Source organism: Hyla sarda, chromosome 6, assembly GCF_029499605.1.
Source record: "Hyla sarda isolate aHylSar1 chromosome 6, aHylSar1.hap1, whole genome shotgun sequence".
Taxonomy (NCBI): Eukaryota; Metazoa; Chordata; class Amphibia; order Anura; family Hylidae; genus Hyla; species Hyla sarda.
Window position 1 is genome coordinate 134,615,967 of NC_079194.1, and position 19,509 is coordinate 134,635,475.

The 19,509-nt window shown below is 43.7% G+C and overlaps 1 protein-coding gene across 1 annotated transcript in view; it reads right to left on the minus strand.

The window, feature by feature from the left end:
* Positions 1-428: 428 nt before the first annotated feature.
* Positions 429-19,509, minus strand: part of LOC130277462 (vomeronasal type-2 receptor 26-like) — a 37,058-nt gene continuing 17,977 nt past the window's right edge. Inside the window, exons 2-5 of the mRNA XM_056528134.1 lie at positions 16,235-16,526; positions 4,397-4,624; positions 1,703-1,826; positions 429-1,324 (exon numbers count right to left, since the gene is read on the minus strand). Of these exons, the coding sequence (XP_056384109.1) occupies positions 429-1,324; positions 1,703-1,826; positions 4,397-4,624; positions 16,235-16,375 (1,389 nt within the window). The 5' untranslated portion in view covers positions 16,376-16,526. The remainder of the gene's footprint in view (positions 1,325-1,702; positions 1,827-4,396; positions 4,625-16,234; positions 16,527-19,509) is intronic.

Genomic DNA, 19,509 nt, shown 5'->3' on the forward strand with positions numbered 1-19,509 from the left:
GGCAGCCGTCAGGGGGGTACAGCCAATACCCCAATAAGGGGCCCAGGTTCCCAGGGGGACCAAGCCCACGCTGCACCCCCCTGCAGAAGCATCAGCACAGAAGCAGAAGACCCCCTTTATCCCCCTGTGCCACCTCATAAAGAGGAAGTGATGAATTTACATAGAGGTAAAGGGGGAATGAAATAGCACAGGATCACCAAGGGGAAATGATGTAGCACAGGGATAAGGGGGGCATAATTTGGCACAAGGCACGGGGGAATAAGGTGGCACAGGGTATAAAGTGGGATGAAATGATACGGGGGGGATAAGGGGAGATTAAACGTCACTGGGAGATTGTACTGTAATATCTCTTTTTTATTCCCCGTGAGTGTCCACTATTGGGAGATTCTACTGTATTACATAAGTACCTCCCCTAAGGTGGACACACGCTATTGCTTTCCCCTGATGTATTGTTTTGTGTTCATTTCTGGTCTGAACAGGATGATATAACATTTAGGAAAAAACAGACAAGCCAACAGACCAGTGCAGGAAGCTATAATGGCAAACACTTCGACTATGACCAGATTCTTTCCTTCAGCACTCATGTATGTGGGAATAAAACATATCCAAACACTGAGGAATACAAACATACTAAAAGTGATGTACTGGCCTTCATTGAAGCTATCTGGGAGATTCCTAGATAAAAAAGCCACAATGAAGCTTATAGTTGCTAAAAGTCCAATATAACCCAACATGCAGTAAAAGAATAGATTGGATCCCTCATTACATTCTGCAATTATTATATCAGGTTTAGATGTCATGTTTAATTCTGCATAAGGAGGAGATGTCCCAAGCCAAACAATGCAGATGATGACCTGGAACAGAGGACAGATAAATATGGTGGTCTTTGAGATCCTGGCGTAAAAGTGTTTTCCAATCGAGTTGGGTTTAGTGGATTGGAATATGAGGATCACTGTGATTGTCTTGGACAGCAGCCCTGAGACAACAACCGAAAAGGATACACCAAACACTACTTGACGAAGGATGCAGATGACCTCCAAGGGATAGCCAATGAAAACAAGTGAGGAGAGGAAACACACAAGGAGTCCCACAAGGATGAGGTAGCTGATGCCTTGGTTGTTGGCTTTCACTACCGGTGTGTCTGAGAATTTTCTAAAGATGCATAAAACGGATAAGGTTATAAGAGACAAGAAGATGGAAGTAATTGCCAAGGCAATCCCAATAATATCTTCATAGGCCAGAAACTGGACCGACTTCATAAGACAATCGTTATGCTTCTCATTGGGCCACATGTCTTCTGGGCATTTTGTGCATATATCTGCATCTGGAGAGAATCAGGGTTCATTAATGACCTCATAAAATACATGTTACATAAAAGCCTAAAGGAATTCTGATCGCATTGTGTTATATCTAGTGTAGTGCCAGACTGGTGATCACATGACCAAGTTACAGTAATGAAACACATGGATGCAGCTGTGCTGAAATAAAACAAATGGCGCTGTAAGAAAAGTGATGGTGAGTGTGCATGATACGGGCAAACTTCTATAAGGGGGTGGACCAGAAACATCTTGGGTATTCATTAAATTGCCCCACCCTCTCACCAACTATTAATATTAGAAAAAAAAATCTGTCAGCATCTAATTAATAGCAAAACCGTGCACAATGTAAACAGACATAGTCAAGGCTTAATAATTCCATTTACCAGCTTCACTGCTCATTTCTCCGAGTGAGCATAGAACGCACTGGAAGCAGCACACAGGGCGGCCTTGTATGGAGACTTTCCGGTTTCCAGGTTGACAACTTTCACTGCAAACTGAACGTGGAAACTAAATATGGAGAAAATATAACAAGTATCTTTAAAGTGAATCTCCACCTTTTATTACTAAAGTAGTACTCCGGATAAAAAGGTTATTTGTTCTAAATAATCCACTTTCTAAATTTATGTAAGTTCCTAATGTACTCTAGTTCCAAATTTTGCATGGTTCCTGAGATAATACAGCCACTCACCCCTACAGAGGTGTTTTATCTCAGGAAGCATGCAAAATTTGTAACTAGAGAACATAATAAACTTGCATAAATTTTGAAAGTGGTCCAGCATTCTGCGTTGATTAGTTTCTTAAAGGGGTACTCCGGCACTAAGACATCTTATCCCCTATCCAAAGGATAGGGGATAAGATGCCTGATCACGGGGGTCTTGCCACTGGGGACCCCCGTGATCTTCAACGCCGCACCCCGTTAGGATCCGCCCCAGAGCGTGCTCGCTCCGGGTTTGATTACTAGCGATCACGGGGACGGAGCATAGTGACATCACGGCTCCGCCCCGTGTGATGTCACCCTCCACCCCCTCAATGCAAGCCTATGGAGGGGGCGTGACAGCTAGTAATCAGACCCGGAGCGAGCACGCTCCGAGGGCTGATTCTAACGGGGTGCGGTGTGGAAGATCACGGGGGATAAGATGTCTTAGCGCCGGAGTACCCCTTTAACTCCTTAATGACCGGAGTACCCCTTTAACTCCTCAATGACCACAACACGTTTTTTGTCATCAGGGCAGGAATAGCCCGGCACTGGTATTCTGTCATGAATATTGCGGCAGCACAGGTGTGGCATGACAACAGGGCTCCTGCTCTAATTACCATTGGCATCCGGGCAACATGGTCACTGGGACACAGATGGGTTTCCCTGGCAGCAGGGAGTCTAATAAAAGTCCCAAGGTATGCCATGTCCCATGTATTTACACCTACTCTTCTGTTCCTGCAGCAGGGTAGACAGTTCATTAGTCACCCTTATGTGAACAGGTATAACACACTGCGCTACAGTAGTAGTGTTGTGTATTATATGAGCGATGAAGAGATTACATGTCAAAGTGGGCCTAGTAAAAAGTACATTTTTGCAAAATATAATTTTATTATATACACCCCAACACCTATAAAACACAAAATATACATATTGTTATGATTCGGCTGGCTGGTAGTGGATCCTCTGTGTCAGAGAGGGATTGGCGTGGACCATACCGGTGGACCGGTTCTAAGTTGCTACTGGTATTCACCAGAGCCCGCCGCAAAGCGGGATGGTCTTGCTGCGGCGGTAGCAACCAGGTCGTATCCACCGGTAATGGCTCAACCTCTCTGACTGCTGAGACAGGCGCGGTACAAAAGGACAAGGCAAGAGCAAGGTCGGACGTAGCAGAAGGTCAGGGCAGGCAGCAAGGGTTGTAGTCAGGGGCAACAGCAGAAGGTCTGGAACACAGGCTTGGGACATACACTAAACGCTTTCTCTGGCACAAGGCAACAAGATCCGGCAAAGCAGTGAAGGGGAAGTGAGGTTATATGAGCATGGAGCAGGTGGAGGCTAATTAGACTGATTGGGCCAGGCACCAATCATTGGTGCACTGGCCCTTTAAATGTTAGAGAGCTGGCGCGCGCGCGCCCTAGAGAGCGGAGCCGCGCGCGCCAGAACGTGACACCCGGGGACCGGGACAGGTAAGTGGCTTGGGATGCGATTTGCGAGCGGGCGCGTCCCGCTATGCGAATCGCATCCCCGTTGTGAATGTCAGTGCAGCGCTCCCGGTCAGCGGGTCTGACCGGGGCACTGCAGAGAGGAGAACGCCACGAGCGCTCCGGGGAGGAGCAGGGACCCGGAGCGCTCGGCGTAACACATATTTGGTCTTGCCACTTCCATAAACTATATAAAATCATCTTATAATTTTTCCCACCGGGTAAACTGTGTAAAAATGTAAAAAACTAAGCTAGCATTGCTCTATTTTGGTAGTCTGCCTCCTGAAAAAAAACTGGAAAAGAAAGCAATTGAAAAGCCAAGCATTACCATTAAAATGTACAATTTGCCCTCCACAATCCACTCAGAACAACGTATTAGAGGGCCTGAGCTGCTCTTTTACAGAGTCTATCCTACAGATGGATAAGGCCACATAAACTGGATTGTTTGTGTGGTCCTTTGTGGCCATTCCCTGCACATCCCCTATTACACAGGAAGATGTGTAGTCGGCAAATATTTTAGAAGATCATAACGCCCCGGTGAACAAAATAACAAACATTTGCCTCTATACAGGACTTGAGTCACATTGAAGGATTGGACCATTAGAGTCCTAGGGACTCAGGCTCAGCCATGGGCTCTTAATACAACATGGCCCTATAGGTCCAGTAAAAAACTACTCTATTTGGCGGCAACTTTGAAGCAAATCCCTTGAAAATTGGGGCCTTATAGGGTGATTCATTGAAAATCTTTTAGACTGGTTGATGATATGTACTGTATGCTTAAAGATGACTACTGCATAGATGAAGAAGCCCTCAGTATCCTCGTCTCTGGTGACCCTAAGAACTCCAATCCCACACAAAGTATCAGGTTATAATGTAAAAATAGATGAAAATACACAAATCACCTCCTTATATTCCTGGTTCCAGATGACAGCCCCAATATCTAAAGAGATTTGTTCATTTCTCCCGGCCCAAGAATCATATCTCCCCACCTTCACCAATCTGTACTCATTATTAGGAAATATCTGAAGATTCATTATATCGAATGTGGCTGGAACTTCACCATCAGCATTAAAGTATATTTCAGAGCCTGAGTGGGTTGTGAAGGAAATCCTCTTCAGATAACGGTAAACCTGAAATAAGTAACAACATGTGGTCACATGAAATTTTTAATATTTTAAAATACTCTACATCAAAACTCTATGTTGAAATCTGAGATTTCCCAAGCAGTAAAACATAAAAAGATGGAAAGACTATAACAAAAAGGAGTCTGAAACAAAGTAGAAATGCTGGAAAAGCAGTAAGAAGTTTTGATAATGGGCTAACAAGCTGAAATCCAAATTGAGTCCTCTGTTTTTTGCATCATAAAAATGTATAATTTTGGTTTTAAATATCTTTCTTGGGTGTTTTTGGAAGATTCCTATTAGTATTTTGATTTTAAGGTCATGTATGGAGTGACCTGTTTAGGTAAAATGGTGTCCAACTAGTGCTCAAAAGTCATTTTCTGTATGGTGACTGATCGAAAATCTGAGTTTCTGGCCAGTTTTACTAATGTAGCATCCTATGTCACACTTGGAGCATTGTTTCATATTGACCACATTTCGAGATGTGCTGGAGTATGGTCCCTTTCTGTTGTTATGAATGGCTTTATTCTACAATACAATCTTTCTGTACTGGGAAGAGAGGCCATAAAAAAACTTAAATAATAAAACCATCACACTCAAACCAGCAGACAAGGGAGGATCAATAGTGATCATGAACACTCAAGATAACATCAAAAAGAAAACATGACAATTGTCAAACAACAGATACTACAAAAAATTGACACAAAACCCCACCAATACACTATGTAACTGAGGCAACTGATCAAATCCTTCCTAAAGGACTTCTAAAAAGGATTAGAGGAACTCATACCTACCTATTCCAAAACATGGGCATTCTACATGCTTAGTAAAATCAAGTCAGGAAACCAAGGCAGACCAACAATAACTGGTATAGAAGAATTTACTAAATACACAATGTAGAAAATTTGTTACAATAGTAACTAGAGGTGCACCGAAATGGAAATTTCAGAACCGAAACGAAACCGAAATAAAAAAAAATGTCCGGCCGAAACCGATACCGAAAATGACTTCTCCCCGTCTTCTGGTAAAATGCAGTGCTCCGCTCATTAGATTAGATTCCCCCACATTAGATTGCCAGCTCCCCCCACATTAGGGTCGGGAGTTCCCCCACATTAGGTCGGGAGTTCCCCCACAATAGTAGGCAGCTCCCCCACAATAGTAGGCAGCTCCCCCACAATAGTAGGCAGCTCCCCCACAATAGTAGGCAGGTTCCCAAATTAGGTCAGCATTTCCCCCACAATAGTAGGCAGGTTCCCAAATTAGGTCAGCATTTCCCCCACAATAGTAGGCAGGTTCCCCACAATAGTAGGCAGCTCCCCCCAACAATAGTAGGCAGTTCCCACACAATATTAGGCAGCTCCCCCCAACAATATTAGGCAGCTCCCCCCATAATATTAGGCAGCTCCCCCCAACAATATTAGGCAGCTCCCCCCCCCCCATAATATCAGGCAGCTCCCCCCCCCCACAATATTAGGCAGCTCCCCCCCCCCCACAATATTGGGCAGCTCCCCCCCCCCCCACAATATTAGGCAGCTCCCCCCCCCCCCCCCCCACACACACACACACATTTGTAGGCAGCTCCCCCCCACATTAGGTCAGCAGTTCCCCCACCCCACAGACATACAGCTTCCAGCCATATACAGTGTATGGCTGGAGGCTGTATGTCTGTACTGCTGCCCCCACAGTGTTCCGGTCACCGCTCCTCCGGCCCAGGGTCACATCTACTGCTATGGCCTATGGACCATAGCAGTAGGTGCCGGGACCGAAGGAGCGATGACCGGAACACTGAAGAAGATGACACGGTCACTTACCAGGCCCCGGCCGGCGTGCGTTCTCCTGCGACGATCCTGCGGTCCTCCTGCGTCTCTATGGTTGTACGCACGGGACATCAGTGACGTCCCGTGCGTACGACCATAGAGGCGGAGAAGCGAAGGACCGAAGGAGGATCGCGGGAGGATCGCAGGAGGACGCCGGGGAATGGTGAGTGACCGCCGGACATCCTTATGTCCCGAAAAGATTTTTCGGGACACAGGGATGTCCGGGATAGGAATACTTCTATTTATGTGCCCGGGCCGGCTCCCGTGTGTGGCTGCAGGCGGGGGCCGACCAGAGCATATAAAACCTAATACTGTATGCTAAAAACCAGGGGGCCTCCAGCTGTTGTGAAACTACAACTCCCAGCATGCCCGGACAGACTTTGCCGGTCCGTGCATGCTGGGAGTTGTAGTTTCACAACAGCTGGAGGCCCCCTGGTTTTTAGTATACAGTATTAGGTTTTATATGCGCTGGCCGGCCCCCGCCTGCAGCCACACACGGGAGCCGGCCCGGGCACATAAAAAGAAGTATTCCTAATCCTATCCCGGAGAGCGCAACCCCCCCCCCCCTCCCCAGATGTTGCGGCCGGCCCCCCCTGCACCCCCCACGAGTGCCTCTGCCACTGGCAGTGTTTGCAACTTGTGCTGTGGGCGGGCAGGGGAGGTGGGTCATTATCGGCAGATTTTTAGTTGTTTCGGCATTTTGCCGAAATAGCTATTTTCGGCCGATATGTATCGGCCGCCGATATATCGGTGCATCCCTAATAGTAACAGTTTCATGCAGGGCCACACTGTCTTCCTGAACAAATTCAGTCATACTACGAACTTACCTGCTAACTCCATACTGGTAACAATTCTTGTAGAAATCCTGTACAGTAACATCCGAAACAAAGAAGAAATCGATGCATGCGCCCTGTTCCTCTCATCCCAAACCCACAACCCAAAAAAATTACCCGAAAATTTTTACCAAGCTCTTCCATCCTTACACACAATAGTGACATATATCTACAAAAAATGGGCACTGCAATGGGGACCAGGATGGCACCACAATATGCCAATCTATTCATGGCTGACTTACAACAACAATTCTTATAGGCATAATGTCACAAACCCTGCAGATACAGATCACTAAATTGATGATATTTTCATTATTTGGATAGAAGGAAAGGAAAAACTCATTTTCATAATGAATGCCTTTAACAATTTTAATTCCTCTGCTATGTTCAAAATGGACTCCTCTAGAGAAAATGTGAACCTCCAGGACACTACTGTAACCACATGTGGTGGACCACTGGTGTATGGCGGGACCACGGGTGTAGCAATGTGAGTGGTGGGATCAGATGGTATTAATCCGGGGGCAAGATGTTGTTAACCGCTAGTGTTCGTGACGCCAGTGTGGTTTTAGGGTTCCGGAACACCCCACGCCCGTATTCTCCGTTATTCCAGTTGCTAGTAGTGAAATGAGAGTTCAAAACCAGTAATGGTCAAACGGAGGCTTTAATGAGTATAAGAAAGATGGAATTATCTTCACAGCTAAGGCCAGATTTCCCAGAGAGGTGGCCAGGACCCAAAAAGCTCTCGCAGCTTGCTGCACCAATATACTTGTAATTAACTTGACTCGAGATTGGACTTGACTTGACTATATACAGGACTTGACTAGTTTCAGAGACAGCAGACATAGACTTGACTTACTGGAATGACTGTAGCTTTTGGGGTCTTCCAGATGCTGATCACTTGCATTGAGATCTCTGGTGGTTGCTGTGCTCAGTAAGGTAGCATGAGAACTAAGAGAAGAGAGTGAATTGTAATGGCCGCCCCTTTATACAGTGAGGGGTTGGACTAAAGCCCATTGGTCAAGCTGCGGGTCATAGGTTAAGTTGGTGCTCTCTGGGAGAACGTGTGAAAACAAATTGTGTGACTGCATAACATAACATGTGACAGACTTACACAGGTCCTTGAGACCTCCCACAGGTCCTTTGTACTACCTATACATAAAGATACTGTCTAGGCATTAAAGTGATGTACACAACATTCTGGAAACAACAGGGGGGGGGGGGCCTTGCAGGGGAGCCCCCAGGTCACCGAGGGTCTCAACCTGACAGGGCCTAAGGGTAGTGCAGCACCATGTCCTGTACTGGGACATCACACATAAACAAGGACACTGTTACGCCAAGCACTCTGGGTCCCTGCTCCTCCCCGGAGCGCTCGCGGAGTTCTCCTCTCTGCAGCACCCCGGTCAGACCCGCTGACCGGGAGCGCTGCACTGACATTCACGATGGGGATGCGATTCGCATAGCGGGACGTGCCCGCTCGCGAATCGCATCCCAAGCCACTTACCCGTCCCGGTCCCCGGCTGTCATGTTCTGGCGCCCGCGGCTCCGCTCTCTAGGGCGCGCGCGCACCAGCTCTCTAAGATTTAAAGGGCCAGTGCACCAGTGATTGGTGCCTGGCCCAATCAGTCTATTATCTTCCACCTGCTCCCTGTCCATATAACCTCACATCCCCTTTCCTTCCTGGCCGGATCTTGTTGCCTTGTGCCAGAGAAAGCGTTTAGTGTTGTCAAAAGCCTGTGTTTCCAGACCTTCTGCTATTGCTATTGACTATGAACATTGCCGCCTGCCCCGACCTTCTGCTACGTCTGACCTTGCCTCTGTCTAGTCCTTCTGTCCCACGCCTTCTCACCAGTCAGCGAGGTTGAGCCGTTGCCGGTGGATACGACCTGGTTGCTACCGCCGCAGCAAGACCATCCCGCTTTGCGGCAGGCTCTGGTGAAAACCAGTAGCAACCTAGAATCGGTCCACCGACACGGTCCACGCCAATCCCTCGCTGTCACAGAGGATCCACATCCAGCTAGCCGAGTCCTAACACACTACAGACATCTGTATACAGAAAACCCACAGACCGATCCAGCTATCTACATAAATCAAGTTTCCATCCTTCACACACTAAGGCAGGCATCATATAGAGCCAAGTCACCAGATACCATCACATCTGCTCCAACACTGATGACAGAGACATGCACCTACAAACAATATCTGAGAATTTGAAACAAAAAGGATACAAACCAAGGACCATTAGTAAGAATGTCCACTCCCCTCTTTAAATATCACATGAACACCTTCTATAATACAGAGAGAAATAAACATCATCACACATACCACTGGTAGTCACATAACCTGCCCTTAAAGAAATATGCAGGATTATCAAAGACCTGTTGCCGATATTAGCAGAAGACAAGGTAATAAAATACATTTTCCCTAAACATCTTGGCCTTCGTAAAACCACCTAGCAAAAAACAAAAGCAGGTTAACAGGAAATTTTCCACAGAAACCACACACAGATAATGGAACCAAACCATACACCAAACCTCGCTGTAAACTCTGCCAACACATCTGCACAAAGATTGAGGCCATCCACAACAACAAGACGTACAACATTAACCCCTTAAGGACCCAGGGTTTCTCCGTTTTTGCATCTTCGTTTTTTCCTCCTTACCTTAAAAAATCATAACTCTTTCAATTTTGCACCTAAAAATCCATATGATGGCTTGTTTTCTGCACCACCAATTCTGCTTTGTAATAACATCAGTCATTTTACCCACAAATCTACAGCGAAACTGAAAAAAAATCATTGTGAGACAAAATTGGAAAAAAAACGCCATTTTGTAAATTTTGGGGGCTTCTGTTTCTACCCAGTACATTTTTCGGTGAAAATGACACCTTCTCTTTATTCTGTAGGTCCATACGATTAAAATGATACCCTACTTATATAGGTTTGATTTTGTCGTACTACATGCAGGAAAATTTATACGTTTAAAATCTTCTGACCCCTATAACTTTTTTATTTTTTCCGCATATGGGGCAGTAGGAGGGCTAATTTTTTGTGCCGTGATGTGACGTTTTTAGGGGTACCATTTTTGCATTGATAGGACTTATTGATCGCTTTTTATAAATTTTTTCATGATATAAAAAGTGACCAAAAATACTCTATTTTGGACTTTGGATTTTTTTTGCGCGTACGCCATTGACCGAGCGGTTTAATTAATTATATATTTTTATAATTTGGACATTTATGCACGCGGTGATACCACATATGTCTATTTTTACACAATCCTTGGCCCCGCGTTATAGAACGGGAGCGGACTCATGTCGACTCATGTTACATTAGTGAAACTGGCAAGAAACTCAATCAAAGGATGAATCTACACAGATTTCCAATCAGCCACCATGCAGAAAATGATTATTGAACACCAATTGGACACCATTTTACCTAAACATGTCCCTCCATACATGATCTTAAAATCAAAATGCTGAGAACAATTTTTTTAAATCATCCAAGAAAGAAAGATGATGGAAGCCAAAATAATACTTTTTTATGATTCCAAGAACATGGGATTTAACCCCTTAAGGACTCTTTTAAGTTTTAGTTTTTTCCTCTTCTCCTTCAAAAAATCTAAACTCTTTTATATTTTCATCCACAGACTAGTATGAGGGCTTGTTTTTTGCACGAACAGTTGTCCGTTGTAATTCCATCACTCACTGTACTAATAAATGTATGGAGCAACAAAAAAAAAATACTATTTGTGTGGGGAAATTAAAAAGAAAACCACAATTTAGCAAATTTTAGAAGGTTTCGTTTTCACCCCGTCCAATTTACGGTAAAAATGACATGTGTTCTTTATTCTTTGGGTCAATATGATTACAATGATACCCATAATAACATACTTTTCTATTACTGTTGCGCTTAAAAAAAATCGCAAACTTTTTAACCAAATTAGTATGTTTAAAATCCCTCTAATTTAAAGACCTATAACTTGTTCATTTTTCCGTATAAGTGGCGGTATGAGGGCTAATTTTTTGCACCGTGATCTGTACTTTTTATTGATATTGATATATTTATTGATCCATATTTGCTTATATAAAACTTTTAATACATTTTTTATTAATTTTTTGGGGAATAAAATGCTATAAAAAAAAGCATCAATTTTGGACTTTTTTTTATTTTTTATGTTCACGCCGTTCACTGTACGGTATCATTAACATTACATTTTAATAGTTTGGATATTTACGCACAAGGCGATACCAAATATATATATATAACTTTTTTTTTTTTTTTACACTTTTTGGGGGTGAAATAGGGAAAATGGGACAATTTACGTATTTATTGGGGGAGGGGTTTTTTCAAATGTTTTAAACTTTTTTTTAACTTTTTTTTTAAAACTTTTGTTAAATAGTCCCCATAGGGGATTATTTATTGCAATCATTTGATTGCTAATACTGTTCAGTGCTATGCATAGAGCATAGCACTGATCAGTGTTATCGGTCATCTTCTGCTCTGGTCTGCTCGATCTTAGACCAGAGCAGAAGACCCGTGGAAGGCAGCGGAGGCAGGTGAGGGGACCTCTGTCTGTCATTCTAGATGATCGGATCGCCGCAGCAGCGCAATTCTGCAGATGCCGTGATCTGTATTGATCATGGCATCTGAGGGGTTAATGGCGGACATCCGCGCGATCGCAGATGTCGGCCATTACCGGCGGCTCCCTGGCTGCTATCAGCAGCCGGGACCTGCCGCGCATGATCAGGGCATCGCTCCGATGCTCGCGGTTATGTATAGGATGTAAATTTATGTCCTGGTGCATTAAATACCACATCACCAGGACGTACAATTACGTCCTGTGTCGTTAAGGGGTTAAAGAGTACCTTCCACCATCTATATTGCTTTATATTATGCTGCTGGTATGTGGCGCTCTTCATTACCTGCCCCTCGCAGTTTTTCCTTTTCACCCTGTATTTCCTTCATAAGGGAAAGGACAGATTTCATTTATAATGGCTGGTGGGAGGGAGGGAGTACAAGTTAGCAGTACATGTGTTGCAGGGCAAGAATAAAGCACAAGGATTCTATAGCTCCGTCTATTGTACGTCAATGAATGCTCTCCATGGCTGCCATATTTGAAGAAAAAGGGCATGTGAATGGTTACTCCAGCTGGAGAGTTCCTCTATCCAACACATTTGTGAAACCTTACCAATCCATAGCGTAGGAGGATCTGTATGTTGCCAATGGAGTGGAATCAGGGCCTTTGCGGTGGCAAGTAGGTGTGCCACTAAGGATTTGTTGTTAAGAGAGCAAATCGGATTTGAGAGGCCTAGGAAAATGTGAGGGGGGGGGGGGGGGTCAGCAACACAGGAGAACCCACCACTTTGTTTATCACATCACTGATCTCCTTCCAGAAAGGGGCTAAGACCTGGCAGTGCCACCATATGTGGGACGGAGACCCTGTAGCATTGTGGCACCTCCAACAGAGTGCAGTCAGCAAGAACCCATGTATAAAGCTGTTCAGGGGTGTGGTACCACCCAGATAGCAGTTTATAGTGACCTTCCTGTAATCTGACACACTTAAAAAATGCATAGGAATTTGCCAGAATCTGCTTTATCTCCTCAGTGGTGAGTGACAGACCTAGTTTTCTCTCCCAACAAGAGAGAAAGAGTGGAGGCAAGCGTACTGTATCCTCCATAAAGCGTGCACGAAACAATGCTAATTTAGGGCGGCTCACAGTGGGAGTAAATGCCAAGGCTAGTATTTCCAGCCAATTTAGGTAATCACCGATGCCATACACCTTCAGTAAGGAAGCACATGTCCTCCTAATCATGTAAGTTTTGAAAAAGTTGAGAGAAACAGAGGGCAGTAATAGCAGTCCTGTCTCTGAGCTCTAGATGAAGTTCTTTTGTCCTCGTGGCTTGGTTTTTGCTCTGATTTAAATTGTCAGCTCTGAGACCCTATATAGACAGGGCTCAATCAAGGTGTAGAAACATATCAAAGATGACTAAGAGGCATGGGAGACCCCCAGAGATAAATTTAAAGTGTCACAGCAAAGGCTGTAACACAAGGCTGCAACATAGCAAAATGTTAAAAAGTAAAAGGGTCTTAAAACTTTACAATTGTATATAGATTAGTTAGGAGTAGCCGTATTAGTTCAGTGATGCAAAAAAAGCAAAATCATCGGTAGTTGCAGTATCTTGTAATACCTTTTTGATTGGACTAACAAGATTATGTAGAGACAAGCTTTCGGGATTCCTCCCTTTATCAAGACATAAGACTTGATAAAGGGAGGAATCCCGAAAGCTTGTCTCTACATAATCTTGTTAGTCCAATCAAAAAGGTATTACAAGATACTGCAACTACCGATGATTTTGCTTTTTGCAATTGTATATATATATATATATATATATATATATATATATATATATATATAATAGATTGTTGCCATGAAGACATGTGGGTGTGCATAGAAGCTGTAGACACAAAACTGAAGATTTTTAGACAAGACTTTTGAATTTTAGACTAGGCATCCTAATTTTTTTTTTTTTAAATGGCTACAACATTTTACATACCACTTACCCATTCAGGGCATGGCTTCAAAGCATAAAATTCACTGGCATTTTTTATTTCATGCACATATTTACATCCGTAATCAGCAAAAATGCGGGCACAAAAAATTTGAGATGTAAAAGCATGTGTAAAATAAAATATGCCAGAAACGTTTATGCTGTGTGAACAAACCCTCCGTCTTATATGTGTACAAGTCAAAATGTTATTGTCTAATTGTGAGGTCTATAATGTACAACCCTGGTGACATCACCAATGTGGAACAAATGATAAACCTCATCATAAACTCAATCTGTACCTGCCAGGGCAGAAATTGTTCTCCACAGCTGACAGACTTTTCTACAGAACTTATAGAAAGCAGGAGGTTGTGTAAAGCATAAGCAAAAGCATAAACTGCAATATAAGCCTGGAAGGTGTAGCTCAGATCCCTGAGCTCAAATAAAGACTCCACCATATCCTCCAAATCTTCTTCACCGGTGCAATATACAATGTCTTCTATACTATTAGCAGGACGGTCATTGGGGACCCAAGTGCAATTGAATGCCACTTCCCAAAACTCTTTTATGTAGATGTCATTTGCATATTTGTATGGCTTGATTTGTTGAAGGTATACATCAAATCGAGGCAGAAGTTCGCTGTGGAGAACAAGGCCAATGGATCCATTTAGTAACTTTGAGGTTTCTTGTGAGAACATGTCTGGGATAAAGGTAAAGCTCAATGTATAGATCCAGATTTTCCCCTTTACCCCAACCTCTGACATTTTGTCCAAAAGAGGCATTACGTGCATTTCCTCACAATACACCACGACTGCCACTGCGGTGGACTTCATTACAATGTTGTGTATTTTATTGATTTTATCCATGGGGTAACGGTAATGGATCTTTTCCAGAAAAGCCACACAACCTTGGTTCTGATGTATCTCTTCTTTTAAATTTTGTCCATCTAGTTCCCCCAGGATATCATCTCTAGTCAATATGCCCACCCATGTCCATCCAAGATGCTTCAACAGCTGTGAGATGGCTTTATTTTGGATGTTCTCATTGGGTACAGCGCGTAGAAATGTTGGGAATTGAAGTTTGTCACCTAAGTCTGGATCAAAAGCGCCAAAACTGATCTGTAAATCGAGAACAGTAGAAACTTAAGTCTGAATGAATGCAGAAGGATAACATGAAGCTCCTAGACCCAGTATAAAATGTATACCAGTGTCTTCATCTAACATTTAACATTTATTATAATGGTGTCCTCTTAGACACCATGGCCTGGGGGCATCTCGCTTCTTGTCTATAGCTACATCACGTATTAATGGCTTCTACTAAAAAAAAAAATGGCCAGAAGATAATTGACACAACTGGTTTATGGGACTTTAGTCTACTGGGGTATGGAGCGGAAGAGCTTCAGAACTGTAGGCTGTGTAGTGATGTGGTGCAGGCATAGATGCATCTGAGGGGTGCTTAAACATGATGGAGTAAATAGCATCTATAATCCAGAATGGATAAGAATAACGTAGCACTCATCCCGGTTTTCAGGTGATGGTGGATTTATCACACGGCATATGGGTGAAAGACATCAGTCTTAGAGACAAAACATGCAGGGGCTCCTCAGAGTTCGAGAACGCAGCGACGAGTCCATTTTGCGGTCTTACTGCTTGGTCATTCCTAACTGCGAAACGGACCAGTTGTGGCATCCTCAAACTCAGAGGAGCCCCTGCATGTTTTGTCTCTAACACCGATGTGTTTCACCCATATGTCATGTGAATAAATCCACCAACCGGGGTGAGTGCTACATTATTCTTATCTATTCTGGATTATTGGACTTTACATCACTGCACTGTCTCACTAAATACCATGGGGCTTTATGTTTATGGTCAATCTAATGAGGGAACATTTCACTTAAGAGATACAGTGGGGAAAAAATGTATTTAGTCAGCCACCAATTGTGCAAGTTCTCCCATTTAAAAAGATGAGAGGCCTGTAATTTTCATCATAGGTATACCTCAACTATGAGAGACATAATGAGGCAAATCCATAATATCACATTGTCTAATTTCTAAAGAATTTATTTGCAAATTATGGTGGAAAATAAGTATTGGTCACCTACAAACAAGCAAGATTTCTGACTCTTACAGACCTGTAACTTCTTCTTTAAGAGTCTCCTGTTCTCCACTCGTTACCTGTATTAATGGCTCCTGTTTGAACTTGTTATCAGTATAAAACAAACCTGTCCACAACCTCAAACAGTCACAGGCCAGTTACAGGCCTCTTTTATCTTTTTAAGTGGGAGAACTTGCACAATTGGTGGCTGACTTAATACTTTTTTCCCCCACTGTGTTGCGGTAGAAGACCTTTGTCCAGCATGCCTCTATATATCACTGTACACCACTAGCCCTTGTCTAGTGTACAATTGCTGCTTTCAGACCTATACCTGTGGGTAATGGCATGGACCAAGTAATCTGGCAATAGGGATGGATAATGTTGACATAGAGTCTCCTACAATCCCAGCCAAGAATGGATCCTTCATACTTTGAATAGACTCAGAATATTCTGTCTCCTTCCAGAGAAGCATCAAGGTTGCCTGAATGGCTCTGGCCTCTGATACACAAGAATCAAAGATACTGAACCCCAGGGTGTGATTTGGCAGAAGTTGAATATCTTGATTAATCTCCTCTATTGCAAATATAATGGCTAAGACATCTCTGTAATACCTGGTAACAAAACTGGAGAAGACAAAGTTATATTACATAACTGTTAACTTATCACACATAAGGATTTATGTTCATACTGGATATAAAGATTCAGTCTGCTTATATCAGTCACTACTGAGATGCTATATATTGTTTTAAATTTAAATAGTTACTGTACATTGTAGAAAGGGATGGATAGATAGATGTGCAATAGGTAGGTAGATAGATACATCCAAGTCTGCGACTGGGACTGTATTAATCCGCCTGCACCCCGGGACTATTTGCTATTATTGTGGTTGTGCTACCTACCTCCTGGATAGGTAGATAGATAGATAGATAGATAGATAGATATGCAATAGGTAGGTAGATAGATAGATAGATACGCAATAGGTAGGTAGATAGATAGATACCAGACAAATTGCAAATGCACAGCAGCACTCCAATCTGTGGTTGAATGTTGTGGCTTTATTCAATTGCCAAAAGAACAGCAATGTTTCAGCCATCTAGCATGGCCATTGTAGATAGATATGAGATAGATAGATAGATAGATAAAAAGATACAAGATAGATAGATAGCCTGTTTATTTTTATGATTTAAACGACATCTGCAGCGCTAGTAATAAAAAAAAAAATGAGTCCGCACAGCACAGTGACAAACATATAAATGAGCGGCTGGCACACACAGGGTTCACTGACAGCAGCACAGGTCGGTACCTGATGCTGAGTGCAGACGGTGGGATCCCTGCGCCTCCTGGGATGTAGTGGGGTCTGGAGTACAATGCGCAGTCATACTGTCATTTGACAGCGCAGCATAGAGGGGGTTTACTGTGTGCAGGCGCTCACAGCCTATACAGATAGGCTGCGGCCCTGAAACGCCCCTACTGTGCGCTCAGCCAATAAGGAGCTTATGAATAGGTATGAGGTGGGAGGAGAGGGGCAGGCGCAACGAGCGGCAGGGAAGTGCAGCGCATTATGGGTAATAGTGACATAGTGTCGACCAAGATGGGGGCCCCATAGGGAATAATAGGTAGATGCTACGTGCATTAGGGGACCAGGGAGCGACCTTCAGTGGCGGCATAACGGTGAAACGGGGCAATCAAGGTAATGGAAACCAATTAGTAATATGTATAACTTCTAATTTAATGACATTTGAGCTTAACGTGTTCGGCGCTGCAGAAGTCCTTTAAAGTAAGGAAACTAATAATTATTTGTGTCTTACTCTTCACAAGATGCAGGTTCTGGCTTCTCCTTATAAGTCACATATGGCTGGTAAATAGTGGAATGGATTAGTGTGATGACTCCAAGGATGATGTCTCCCTGGGATGAGAAGGACTCTATACTTTGCTGCTCCAAATAACATCGGTTTGGGGAAGACTCTTGGACAACTATGATGAGGGCTAGAAACAACAGGATCTTTGATAACCTCATTGAGAGGTCTGAAAATTTACAGTGAGTGAGCAGACTCATGTGTGTGATGATGTGGAGGAGATACACCTCCGACCACAGCGAGCTGCAGTTCTTGATTTATATCTCATCCTCTATGGTGATCTGATTTAGTCATTAAGCTCTTTGTGACAATATAATTGAGATGTTCTAATGGAATAATTGAGGAAAATTAAATGAATTATTCTGGGCCAGTTTCCAATGGACAATTACCGGTATATTCCTGGTGGATCTGGTGAAACCTCTAGAGTAATGTCCAATTCTCTCTGCCTTCAGGATGTCCTCGGGTCATCATTATGTAATTTCTGCTCTCACAAGAAGCAACAATACCTTTTGCTCATGAGACTCATTATATCCAGACATCTGAGAATCTGTTGTGAATGTGATTTTTGGTTTCGGGCCAGACAGGAGCGAGATGATGAAAGTAAAAAAATAATGTCCACCTCCCTAAGTTTAATATTAGCCTCCCTTATGGTTATAAATACAATGACGTGATTTACATATGTAACATGGAAGATTAATACTAGAACACAAGAACATTATGTAAACTGCACGTTTATTAATCAGACCAAGAAAGTTACAGGGGCTGTGATTATATATATATATATATATATATATATATATATAGATAGATAGATAGATAGATAGATAGATATAGATATATAGTGGGTGAAATAATAATTGAACATGTCACCATTTTTTTTTACTAACTATATTTCCAAAGTTGCTATTGAAATTTTCATCAGATGTTGGTAACAACCCAAGTAATCCAATACATAAAAAGAAACCAAACCAAATGAGTTCAGAAATTAAGTTACCGTATTTATCGGGGTATACCACTCACCGGCCTATAACACGCACCCTCATTTTACAAAGGATATTTGGGTAAAAAAAGTTTTTTACCCAAATATCCATGGTAAAATGAGGGTGCGTGTGTGCGCGTGTATACCCCGATACACCCCCAGGAAAGGCAGGGGGAGAGAGGCCGTCGCTGCCCGCTTCTCTCCCCCTGCCTTTCCTGGGGTCTAGAGCGCTGCTGCCAGCCCTTCTCTCCCGCTGGCTATCGGCGCCACTGCCCGTTCTGTCCATAGCAACGACGCCGGGGACGCACGCTGGAGGCCTGGAGCAGCGCGGACCCGACCCAGGTAATTATGCCACCAGGGATGGGGGGAGGCAACGGGGCAGCGGCGCCGGCAATGAGTGCTGCTACCCTTTCTCTCCCCCTGGCTGTCGGCGCCGCTTCTCTCCCCCTGGCTATCGGCGCCGTCAATGGGGCGCCGGCACCGATAGTCAGGGGGACAGAACGGGCAGCGGCGCCGATAGCCAGGGGGAGAGAAGGGCCGGCAGCAGCGCTCTAGACCCCAGGAAAGGCCGGGGGAGAGAAGCGGGCAGCGACGGCCTCTCTCCCCCTGCCTTTCCTGGGGGTGTATCGGTGTATAACACGCACATAGACTTTAGGCTAAAAATTTTAGCCTAAAAAGTGCGTGTTATACGCCGATAAATACGGTAAGTTATGTGTAATAATGGGAAATGACACAGGTAAAAAGCATTGAACGCATTTACTGATATTTATT